The 12,211-nt window shown below is 40.4% G+C and overlaps 1 protein-coding gene across 1 annotated transcript in view; it reads left to right on the top strand.

The window, feature by feature from the left end:
* Nucleotides 1–12,211, top strand: part of LOC110576941 (laminin subunit alpha-3-like) — a 188,260-nt gene that overhangs the window by 33,392 nt on the left and 142,657 nt on the right. The window contains exon 2 of the mRNA XM_021686192.1: nucleotides 46–198. Coding sequence (XP_021541867.1) covers nucleotides 46–198 — 153 coding nt within the window. The remainder of the gene's footprint in view (nucleotides 1–45; nucleotides 199–12,211) is intronic.

Raw genomic sequence — 12,211 nt, 5'->3', positions numbered from 1 at the left:
CTTGAAAATAAAAAAAGAGCTTTTTTTTTTTTTTTTCTTCTCCAGGGCCAGTTCTGTGACTACTGCAATTCTGAGGACCCCAGGAAAGCACATCCAGTCACCAACGCAGTTGATGGATCCGAGCGATGGTGGCAAAGTCCTCCTCTCTCCTCGGGCACACAGTACAACAAAGTCAATGTCACCTTGGATCTAGGGCAGGTGAGTGATGCTTCCAACCGGAAAGGGGGAACGTAGTTTGGATCATTGTTTCTGTGGTTATTTCTGAAATAATAATAATTATATTAAAAACCAAACATCAGTTTTAATTCTCTAATCGTTGTGAAGCCTGTTACATTAATATTTGCATTCCTCCAGCTCAGCCTGTCATGATGCAGACACCCATACCTGTTTATCAAGAGTTAAAAATAGTCAAAAATAGTTTTACTGGCAAAGATATTATTATTATTATTGTTTAGATTTTATTTATTTGACAGAGAGAGAGACAGCCAGAGAGGGAACACAAGCAGGGGGAGTGGGAGAGGGAGAAGCAGGCTTCCCGCCAAGCAGGGAGCCCGATGAGGGGCTCGATCCCAGGACCCTGGGATCATGACCTGAGCCGAAGGCAGACGCTTAACGACTGAACCACCCAGGCCCCCCTATTATTATTATTTTTTATTATGATAAAGTACACACGACATAAAATGTACCATCTTGGAACTAGAGGGTATTATGCTAAGCGAAATAAGTCAATTAGGGAAAGACAAGTATCATATGATCTCACTGATATGAGGAATTTGAGAAACAAGACAGAGGACCATAGGGGAAGGGAGGAAAAAATGAAACAAGATGAAACCAGAGAGGGAGACAAACCATAAGAGACTCTTAATCTCAGGAAATAAACTGAGGGTTGCTGGAATGGTGGGGGGTGGGAGGGATGGGGTGGCTGGGTGATGGACTTTGGGGAGGGTAGGTGCTATGGTGAGCGCTGTGAATTGTGTAAGACTGATGAATCACAGACCTGTACCTCTGAAACAAATAATACATTATATGTTAAAAAAAAAAAAGAAGATAGTAGGAAGGGAAAAATGAAGGGGGGGAAATCGGCGGGGGAGATGAACCATGAGAGACTATGGACTCTGAGAAACAAACTGAGGGTTTGGGGGGGTGATGGGTTAGCCTAGTGATGGATATTAAGGAGGGCATGTATTGCACGGAGCACTGGGTGTTATACGCAAACAACGGATCATGGAACACTACATCAAAAACTAGTGATATACTGTATGGTGACTAACATAACATAATAAAATAAAATTTAAAAAAAGTACCATCTTAGACATTTTATTTTTATTTTTTTTTTAAAAGATTTTATTTATTTATTTAAAGAGAACATGAGTGGGGGGAGGGGCAGAGGGAGAGCGAGAATCTCAAGCCGACTCCGTGCTGAACGTGGAGCCCGACATGGGGTTTGATCCCATAACCCTGAGATCATGACCTGAGCTGAAATCAAGAGTCGGACACTTAACCGACTGAGTCACCCAGGTGCTCCCCATCTTAGACATGTTTAAGTGTACAGTTCGGTAGCCTTAAGTTCACATTGTTGTGCAACCAGTCACGAGAATTCTTTTTCATCTTGCAAAACTGGCACTCTGTGCCCATTAAACGACAACTCCTTATTCTCCTTTGTCCCCAGCCCCAGGCAACCATCATTCTACTCTCTCTGTGAATTGGGCGACCCTAGACACCTCATAGAAGTGGAATCCTACAGTATCTGTCCTTTGTGACTGGCTTACTTCACTTAGCGTCTCCAGGGTTCCTCTATGTCGCAGCATGTGTCTGAATTTCCTTCCTTTTTAAGCCTAAATAACGTTCCATTGTATGTATGCCTCACATTTATTTATCTCGTCATCTGTCAAGCGACACTTGAGTTGCTTCCATGTTTTGGCTCTTGTGAGTAATGCTGCTATGTACATGGGTATGACTAAGATATTTTTATGGCATTCTCTTTCCCGGAAATCCTGATTCTATGAACACTGACTACCATAGTTTTTGGCTTTGTTTGACCAGCTCGTGCACAAGAAAACCCAACTTTAGACCTATCCTCTTGTGGTATGCTAAAATGGCCCCTGGGATGCCTTTCTCTTAAGTGTACATGCCCAGCGTGATCCCCTCTGTTTCCAGTGTGGTGAGACTATGATGGAAGTCACTCCCTTGGTAAGGTGGCATTACCTGACAAAAATGAAGGGATTTTGCTCAGGTGTTTAAGGTCTCAAGTCAGTTGATCAAAAGGGAGATTATCTTGGAGGATTTCTCCCTAATTAGGGGGGGTTCTTAAAAGGGACTGGGCCCTACCGGAAGGAAGAGATCTGAAGCATGAGAAAATTTCCCGCTGACCTTGAAGGGGAAAACTACCATATTATAAACTACCTATGGAGATGGCCACATGGCAAGGATTTAAGAATGGGTTCTAAAAGCTGAGAGCAGCCTCAGCCAACAGCTAGGAAAAAAGCAGGAACCTCAATCCTACAACCATAAGAAACTGGATTCTGGGGTGCCTGGGTGGCTCAGTTGGTTAAGTGACTGCCTTCGGCTCAGGTCATGATCCTGGAGTCCCGGGATCGAGTCCCACATCGGGCTCCCTGCTCAGCAGGGGGTCTGCTTCTCCCTCTGCCCTCTTCCCTCTCGTGCTCTCTGTCTCTCATTCTCTCTCTCTCAAATAAATAAATAAAGTCTTTAAAAAAAAAAAAAAGAAACTGGATTCTGCCAACAACGTGCAAACTTGGAAGTGGGTCTTTCCAGGCATCTGGCGAAAGCCTGATTGCAGCCACCATGGCCAGACTCCCGAAATACAGAACAGAAAGATCATAAAGGGCTTTGTTTTAAGCCACTAAATTTGTGTTCATTTGTTAAGCAGCAATAGAAAAACGAATGCACCTTCTTTCCTCTTTCAGACTAGGGAGTGCTTCCTATCTGTTTCACCCTATTCCTTCAACAAGTATTTATTTGTTGACTATTCTATATGTCAGGCACTGTTCTAGGTATTTATGTTACATAAAAGAACAAAGAGATGGAGATTCCTTCCCTCATGGGAGACAGCCAACAAAAATATATATCAGTAAATATAATATGTTAGAAGCTGATAGCAGCTATGGAAAAAATGAAAAAGTAGATCAGGGTAAGAGGATCATGAGGCCCAGGACAAGGGGGGTTTGCAGTTTTAGGTAGGATGATCAGGAGAGAGCTTATTGAACAAAGACTAGAAGCGGGTAAAGGCATTCATCATGCAGATATCAGTCACCCAGACAAGGGAACAGCTCTGCAAAGTCTCTAAGGTGGGAGCTTGTCTGAGCAGCATCTCCTCATTTCTCCCACTCCCTAGCGCCTGCTAATCACCAATCTACCCTCTGTCTCCACGAGTTCAACTTCTCTCTTTTTGGAATATTGATGATATTGTTAGATCTTTTATTATTCCACAGGTCCCTGAGGCTCTGTTCATTTATTTTTTTCAGTTGCTTTTCTCTCTGTTTTTCAGATTAGGTAATTGTATTGTTCTATCTTGAAATTCCATGATTCCTTTCTCTTTCATATTTGTTCTCCTATCTAGCCCATTTAGTGAGTTTTAAATTTTAGTTATTGTATTTTTTTCAGTTATGTAATTACCACTTGTTTTTTTTTTTTTTTAAATCTTCTATTCCTTGGCTGAGATTTTATATATTTTAATTTACTTCAAGAATATTTATACTTACTCACTGAAACATTTTGCTACTTTAAAGTTTTGGTCAGATAATTCTATCATCTGTTTCATCATCTCATGTTGGGGTCTCTTGATTGTTTTTTCTCATTCAAGTTGTTATTTTCCCCTGGTTTTTGGTATGATGAGTGATTTCCGGTTGTGTTCTGGACATTTTAGATATTATATTAGGAGACTCTAAATCCTATTTAAGTCTCCCAACTTAGCAGATGGTCACCCTGTTTAGGTTTAATATGTAGGTTCTGGCCTGCTTTTGCAGCTTGTGGTTCCAGTGACAATTTTGTTTTCAGAGCTGGTGCATACTATCTAGTTTGCTGTGTTCATCTGGTTTCTGGGCTCCTGCTTGGTTCCCATTAGTGCTGCTGCCTCTGGAGCCAGAATGAACTTCTCCTTATCCAGTGACACTTAGTAGGGGTTGAGACACACTGGACCTTCAGGGCAGAGAGTGCTTCCCCAGTGCATTGTCTGAGGCTGCCTCATGCAGGTGAAGCTCCTACTGAAATAGACATTTGGAAATCAATGGCACATAGATTGTGTTAACCTACAAGACTGCATGAGAGTGAGAAGAGAAGAGGATCTAAAGCTGAGCCATAGGCTCTCCAATATTAAGAAGTCCTGGAAAAGAGAAGGAACCAGTAAAGAAGACTGGTGTGGAATGACAGATGGGAGGAAAACAACTAAGAGAGTGTGGTGTCCTAAAGCTAGGTGAAGTATATCAAAAGGGAGGCTGTCTTATAGCTCTGTAATACAAAGACAAAGAACCTAATTTAAAAAAATGGTCAAAGGATCTGAATAGACAGTTCTCCAAAGAAGATACACGAATGGCCAAAAAGCATATGAAAAGATGCTCAATATCATTAGCCATCAGGGAAATGTAAGTTTAAACCACAATGAGATACCACTTTACACTCAGTTGGGTGGCTATAATCAAAGAGATAGGTAATACAAGTATTGCTGAGGCTCTGGAGAGATTGGAACTCTAATACATTGTTAATGTCAAAATAAAATGGCATAGCTGCTTTGGAAAACAGTTTGGTAGTTCCTGGGTGGCTCAGTCGGTTAAGTGTCTGCTTTCGGCTCAGGTCATGATCCCAGGGTCCAGGGATTAAGCTCTGCGTCAGGCTCCCTGCTCAGCAGGGAATCTGCTTCTCCCTCTCTACCCTTCCCCTGGCTCTTACGCGCATGCATGCGCGTGCTCTCTCTCTCTCTCAAATAAATAAATAAAATCTTTCTTTTAAAAAAAACGTTAAACACAGAGTTACCACATGACCCAGCAATTCCATTCCTAGTTATATTTTTAAGAAAAATGAAAACATACACAGAAAAACTTGTTCATCAATGTACATAATATCATTATTCGTAATAGCCAAAAAGTGGGAACAACTCAAATGTCCATCAGTTTATGAATAAATAAGCCAAATATCCATATCCACACAATGGAATATTATTCAACAATAAGAAGGAGTGAATTTCTGATGAATGCTACAACATGGGTGAACCTTGAAAACATGATGCTTGAAAGAAGCCAGTCACAAAAGAGCATGCATCATATGATTCCACGGATATGAAATCTACAGATAGGAAACTCTATAGATGCAGAACAATAGTAGCTTAGTGGCTGCCTAGGGCTGGGGGTTTTAGAGGGAAGTGAGGGATGACTCCTGGGAGGTATGGCTTGTTTTGGGGGAGACAGATGAAAATTGAATGTGATCAATTGGACAACTTTGTGAACATACTAAAAACCTTTGGACTGTACATTTAGATGAGTGAATTGAATGGTGTGTGAGATACACCTCAGTAGAACTCTAACACCTCAACAAAGAGTTCATGGAAAGAGAGTGTTCCAAGGAAAAAAAAGAGAGAGTGACTGGGTCAAGTACAGGGTCAAGTCACATAGGACAGGTAATGACTGATAATTCGCCATTGGATTTACTCATATGGAGGTTCCTGGTGGCTTTGGTTGAAAACCTGACTGCAGGGAGATTAAGAGAGAATGTGAAAGGAAATGAAGCTTGGAGTACAGAAATCTAATTTGGAGAGTTCCTAAGCAATGAGGAGACAAGAAATGGGGAAGAGCTGTTGAAAGTCGGGTAAAGAAGAGACTAGTAACTGATTCATAATAGGAGATATACAACAACATTAACACTGATACTGATAATAGTACTAATACTGATGTTTAAGCCAATCTTTCTGCTGGCCGTAGTGGTGTACAGAGTACAGTTCATATAGGAAATACTGCTTGACCAGATGCCTGCCCTCAGCCCGTGTGCTGTGGCTGTAGTCACATCGACCTGCAGGGTGATTTTCTTGAGAGGCTTTTGTTGGTGGGTAGGGCTGCAAGAAGCCTCGTGCACTGTGGGTGGGAATGCAGACTGGTGCAGCCACTCTGGAAAACAGTATGGAGGTGCCTCAAGAAATGAAAAATAGAATCACCATATGATCCAGTAATTCCACTTCTGGGTATTTGCCCAAAGAAAACGAAAACACTAATTTGAAAACCTATATGCACCCCTAGGTTTATCGCAGCATTATTTACAATAGCCAAATTATGGAAGCAACCTAAGTGTCCACTGATCCATGATTGGATAAAGAAGATATGGTGTATATATATACAATGGAACATTACTCAGCCATAACAAGAATGAAATCTCGCCATTTGCAACAACATGGATGGAGTTAGAGGATATTATGCTAAGTGCAATAAGTCAGAGAAAGACAAATACCATATGATTTCACTCATATGTGGAATTTAAGAAACAAAACAAATGAACAAAGAAAAAAAGCGACAAACCAAAAAACAGACTCTCAACTATAGGGAACAACACACTGATGGTTACCAGAGGGGAGGTGGGGGGGATGGGTAAAATAGATGAATGGGATTAAGAATACATGTATCGTGATGAACACTGAGTCATGTATTGAATTGTTGAATCATTATATTGTACACCTGAAACTGATATAACATTGTATGTTAACTATACTTCAATTGAAAAGAAAGAAAAAATTTCTCCCAAAACAGTATTTCTTGAAAGCAATCAAAAAGGCAATGCATCCCAAAGACTGGAAATCGAATGATAGTGAGATTTCTTCAAATGAGTGTGTTATCTTCATTTTGGTTGGGGATAGTTTGGTGATAGAAGGGCAGTCCACCTCTTTAACTCATATGTTATGTGAAATTAGCCCTCTTCTAAGAATATTTTCACCAACAATTTTCATCTAAGTCTAATTTCAACTATGAATTAGTCTTCTCCCTCTAATAACTCACCTCTGTCCTTAATTCATTAGAGATTTTGCCTATAATGACCCAAATTTACCTATTATACCAGTTATTACACTGAAGATTTCTGTAGTTAGCTGGGAATTTTAACCCATCAAAACGATGTGTAGCTATCATACCAATATGCCTGTTGGATTTCCTTTTTCTCCCCTAAAGCTATTTTTAAAAAAAAAAAAACTTACCTTTTATTTATTTATTTATTTATTTATTAAAAAGATTTTATTTATTTATTTGAGAGAGAGAGAATGAGAGATAGAGAGCATGAGAGGGAGAAGGGGCAGAGGGAGAAGCAGACTCCCTGCCAAGCAGGGAGCCCGATGCGGGACCCGATCCTGGGACTCCAGGATCATGACCTGAGCTGAAGGCAGTCGCTTAACCAACTGAGCCACCCAGGCGCCCAAAACTTACCTTTTAAAAGCACCCTTTTGATATACTGAAAAATCTATAATTAAGACAGTTGAATTAAAAAAAATATCAACGTGGGAACAATTTAGTAACTTTCTGGTTGCTGACAGACATTAGCCATGCCTCCTTCTGCATGAAGATTGTGCTCACCCAACGCCTGACCGACTGGTTCAGCAGACTGGGGAGGCTGCTCTGAGTGGGGGTTGATGGTGGGTCCTGGAGTCAGCCTGTGCTGGTTTGTGCTCTGGTGCACTGCTTACTCGCTGTGTGACCCTGAGCAACGTGCTTGTGCGCTCTGTGCTGCAGTTTCCTCCTTTAAAAGGGAGATAATAATTATACTTACCCCATGGGATTGCTCTGAGGTTTGAACAAGTGAACTGCTTCACTTTTAAACCTCTTTAGGCTAGTGGTTTTGAAATAAATTTTTATTTAGTAAAATAAAGTGAATTTCAATAAATGCTCATTATTAAGCAGACTCATTACTTCTGCTCCTCTAGAAAACACTATATACAGTACTGTAGAAAATACTCTAGAAAAGCCCAGAAATAGGAAGAGCAACATCAATGATGTCAGACTGAAGACATTTCTTTCCTCTTGGTGTTGAAGCAATGTGTGCTCTAACAAGTAGGTTTGGTCTAGTAAGATTCATAATGTATGCCCCCTTGACGAGATCTGTATTTTCTTCTTTTTGCTGAAATTAGCCATGAAAGTGTCACTGAATAACTGAATAGTGACCTACAGACCTTAGATGTAGGGAAGTGTGAATTTTTTTTTTTTGGAAGTGTGAATTTTGATGCATGATTGGGACATAAACTATAGGCCCTAAACTTGTTATTACCATGTCACTTTTTTTTTTTTCCAGCTACTGAGAACTGACATTTGATTTCGATGTGCTGTAGTCAATTTGGCAGCTTCTGTTGTCACTTTTCTCCATGTCCTTTTGGACTAGTTGGTGGTTTTCCTGGTCGTTTTTCTTGGACAACACAGTTTGGCAAATAAAGAAATCATCACTTTCCGGACTCGGTCTTGAAGGACAGTGTCCCCCTTACAAGGAGGCAAACGTAGGAAGTTTCTGTGATTCACTAGAGATAGTTATATTTTCTCAGTCTGTTGAAGTTCATTCAATGATGCTGTACTCATCAGTTTTAGAATCAGAACACAGTGTTTTATAGGAAACTTTCATCTCATCTAGCCAAATATAATGAGTTCAGCTTCTGAGCCTGCGTACAGACCAGCTGGGAAGTACAGGATTTAATGTCCCCAGGGGCATCCCTCAACCCAGGAGGAAGAGGAATTGGTGGAAAAATTCCCTATTTCCCTGCCTCTCCAAGGGACAGTTCTTTAGAGTATCTCCACTAGAATTATCAGCCGCTGGCTTTTCTCCCTCCTCTGTGTCCCCCTTGCTTCCCATTTATGCTTCTTGAGATCTACTCCCAAATAAACTACCCGGTCTTTGTCTCAGAGCTGGGTTTAGAGAGGACCCGAATGAAGGCAGGGAAGAAAGGGGGCTTAGGCTGAGACTCTGAGCACCCTATAGGTGTCTGCACAAGTGAACACTAGGAAAAAGGTATTTAGAATGCAATAAGTAGAAAATTCAGAAAATGGTTCTAATGCTTTCAGATTAAGAGTAACAAAGGAAAAAGCATTATAACTTTTAAAGAAAAAATAGGTCACACAGAAATGTGCCATTACTCTCTTTTTTCATGAACTCAGCATAGTTGGTGAAGTCCCCAGGGGCCAAGGGCAAATACAGTATCCAACCATCTGAGAGTGAATTTAGTATGTAGAAGGCCTAGGATCTTTTTTTCCCCTTGCCTTCTTTTAACTTTTATGAGACTTTGGCGGATGAATCCAAAACATTCTTTGTAGCCCTTGTCAGTTCTGACTCAGATGGGAGGAAGGCCTGGGTTGGTTTCTGCCTCTTCTTGGGCTAAGGCATTTTGGAGATTAAATTGGTTCTAGGGATGCCAGGTGGACGAGGTCACTAAAGGTCTGACTCAGTTGGGTCTCTGGGTGGATGTAGTTCCATCCAGAAAGTGGATGACTCTTAGATTTGACCCGAACTTCTAGATTCCAGGAATTGTCTAGACCAAGAGCTTCAGAAAGACAGGGACTGTGTCTTGTTTTGTTCACTATATGGTGTCCTGCTGCCAGCATCTTGCACAATTTTCAGCACATAGTAGATGCTCAGTAAATATACCAAGTGAATGTAGAATGAAACAAGGATGACTCAGGGTTAGTCTGAACTTCCCAGAGTATAGTACTAGTGGAAGTATGTTGCTGTGAGACCAAATCTCTAGGATAGGGTAGACCAGCCTTGGCTCTCTAATTAACTACACGGTTGGTTCCACTTACGACATTTGGGTCTCTTTGCAACACCATTTAAGTGTTCTACAGCTATAACATCATTAGAAGATAAAGATTTTACTCAGAACAAATTTGTAATTTGTATTCTATTAACAGACATATATAATCACGAGACTCAACCTTTGAAAGCAAATTGTTTGTTAGTGGATAGAATAGGGACCAACAAAATCTCCTGGGCTACTGGGGATGCAATTTTATTCTTTTTCTGAATTTTTTCATTTTTTTCATTTTTATTCTTTATGCTATTTCTTTATTCTTTATGTAGTAACCTAAAAATGTTAATTGCTTAGTAACCTAAACAATGTTAATTGCCTTTAAAGTGCCTTTTAAGGGATTTATACATTAAGAAGAGGCTTGCAATCTGGAATGTTCTCTTTATATGTGAAAAATTCAAGGAAGCTGCGTGGATCCAGAGCAATAGACTGGAATCCCTGAGATGCCAACTTTGTTTAGCTCTGTGGATCACTATCTCAAATAGCACCGATAATATATGTAAGTCAATAGGTTCCAAGATATTTAAACACTATTAGAGGAAATAATGTCTGGGAAATCAGGCCTTGACCCCTGAGTGAAACTTATGGTTAGAGATGCTTGTGAATGATGTTTGTGAATGTGCTCTGACCCTCAAAAAGCATGAGACAAACATGGAATATTATTATTATTACTTAGAGAAATCATTATCGACACACTTCCTTCTCTCCTTTTCTGTGCTTCCAATAAGCTTACACTGCTTTATTTCTTCTAAGCGAGTGAAGTATATAAATATATTCACACTAAAGTTCTGGAAACTCTGTGCTGATGTTGTATCATCCGAGAATATTTGCATTTAAAAAAAAATTACTCTCTATTTTTGTCATGGAACTACTGCTAGGAGTTTAACCTAAGGAAACAATGAGATAAATGCTCAAAATATTTGAGCAAGGGTATTCTCGGGAGCATTGTTCATATAACATAACTGGGAAACAATCTCAGGTCCAATAAAAGGGGACTGATTCATGCAATGGATTGTCAGCCATCAGAATGATGCCACTGACGGGATTTTTACTGACACAAATGTCTGTGCTAAGTCGTGAAGAAGAGAAATCAAACTGTTATGTAAGCTGCGTGTATAGTATGGTATGATTTCATTTTCTTTGTGTATATAAGCACAGAAAAAAGTCAGAAAAGAGAGAATCTAAAATGCTAAGAATGCTTTTCTCTGGATGGTGGGATTATTTGGTGATTTTTACTTTCCTCTGTAAATCCCATTTACAGTGTAGTTCATATTGATGCTCTGGATTCTTTCTTAGGTACAAATCTGGCTTCACACCTTTCAAGCTGTGTGACGCTAGACCGTCTAGTTACTGTCTCCAGGGCTTCTCTAATGTCTTCATCTGAAATTTGGGGATGAACCTAGTACCACCCCCGTAGGGTTGTCGGGAGGAATTACGAAGGTAATATAGAAAAAACTTTTAAAATTATGCCTCACATGCTGTAAGAGCTCAGTCCATATTAGTTATTATGTCTATTTTTTTCAATGAGCTTGTACATAAAGATAATAAAGCTAATTGGGAAGATCCTTCCTTTTTGGGAAAAACAGAAGAGTTCGGTATAGAGAAGACAAAAGGAACAATTATTCTTGGTGAGATTTGAGGTATTGACGAAAAAGCTTACTTGGCATTTTCTTGATGCCCTCCATCCCCCAATACAAACTTCTGACCACTTCATCCTGAGTGAGGTCGGCCTGCTAGAGATCTTTAAAAGTCAACAGAACCAGAAAAATGCCCAGTAAATGGAAATTGATTTTTTTTAAAGAGCCTATTTTATTCCTCAGCTAATCTTGAAAACTATTTTATGTTTCTTCCCTTGTGAACCTTCTGCGATTTCAGGCATATTTTGGCTTTAAATCATGGCAGTTTTCCTATTACTATTATTGGCAAGCATATTTAAGGAAAAACTGAATTTCACAAATTCTTCACCACGGTTCCAATGAAAGCTCAAGTTAAATACAATGTCTCGGGGGAGTCCTTGGGCCCAATGCCCCCTCCCTCTGCCTGCTGACTTCCAGCCCCATAGAGCCCGGCTCCCGCCTCCAGTGACCCTGCAGCCCCTGTATGCAACCAAATGACCTTCCTTTACTCTTGTCTTCCTGAAGGCCTTTCTTTCCCTATTCCAATTTCTATGTTTCGCTTCACTTTTGCTTTTTCACTTTACATTCTCCCATTGTGTTTCTTTCCTTTTTTTTTTGTTCTTTAAAGATTTTATTCATTTATTTGGCAGAGAGAGAGACAGCGAGAGAGAGAGAGAGAGCACAAGCAGGGGGAGTGGGAGAGGGAGAATCAGGCTTCCCGGTGAGCAGGGAGCCCGATGTGGGGCTCTATCCCAGGACCCTGGGACCATGACCTGAGCCGAAGGCAGACGCTTAACGACTGAGCCATCCAGGGGCCCCCTTTTTT

The sequence above is a fragment of the Neomonachus schauinslandi genome, chromosome 14, assembly GCF_002201575.2.
Source record: "Neomonachus schauinslandi chromosome 14, ASM220157v2, whole genome shotgun sequence".
Taxonomy (NCBI): Eukaryota; Metazoa; Chordata; class Mammalia; order Carnivora; family Phocidae; genus Neomonachus; species Neomonachus schauinslandi.
Note: the sequence above shows the minus strand (reverse complement) of the source record. Positions and strands in the feature narration are given on the sequence as shown.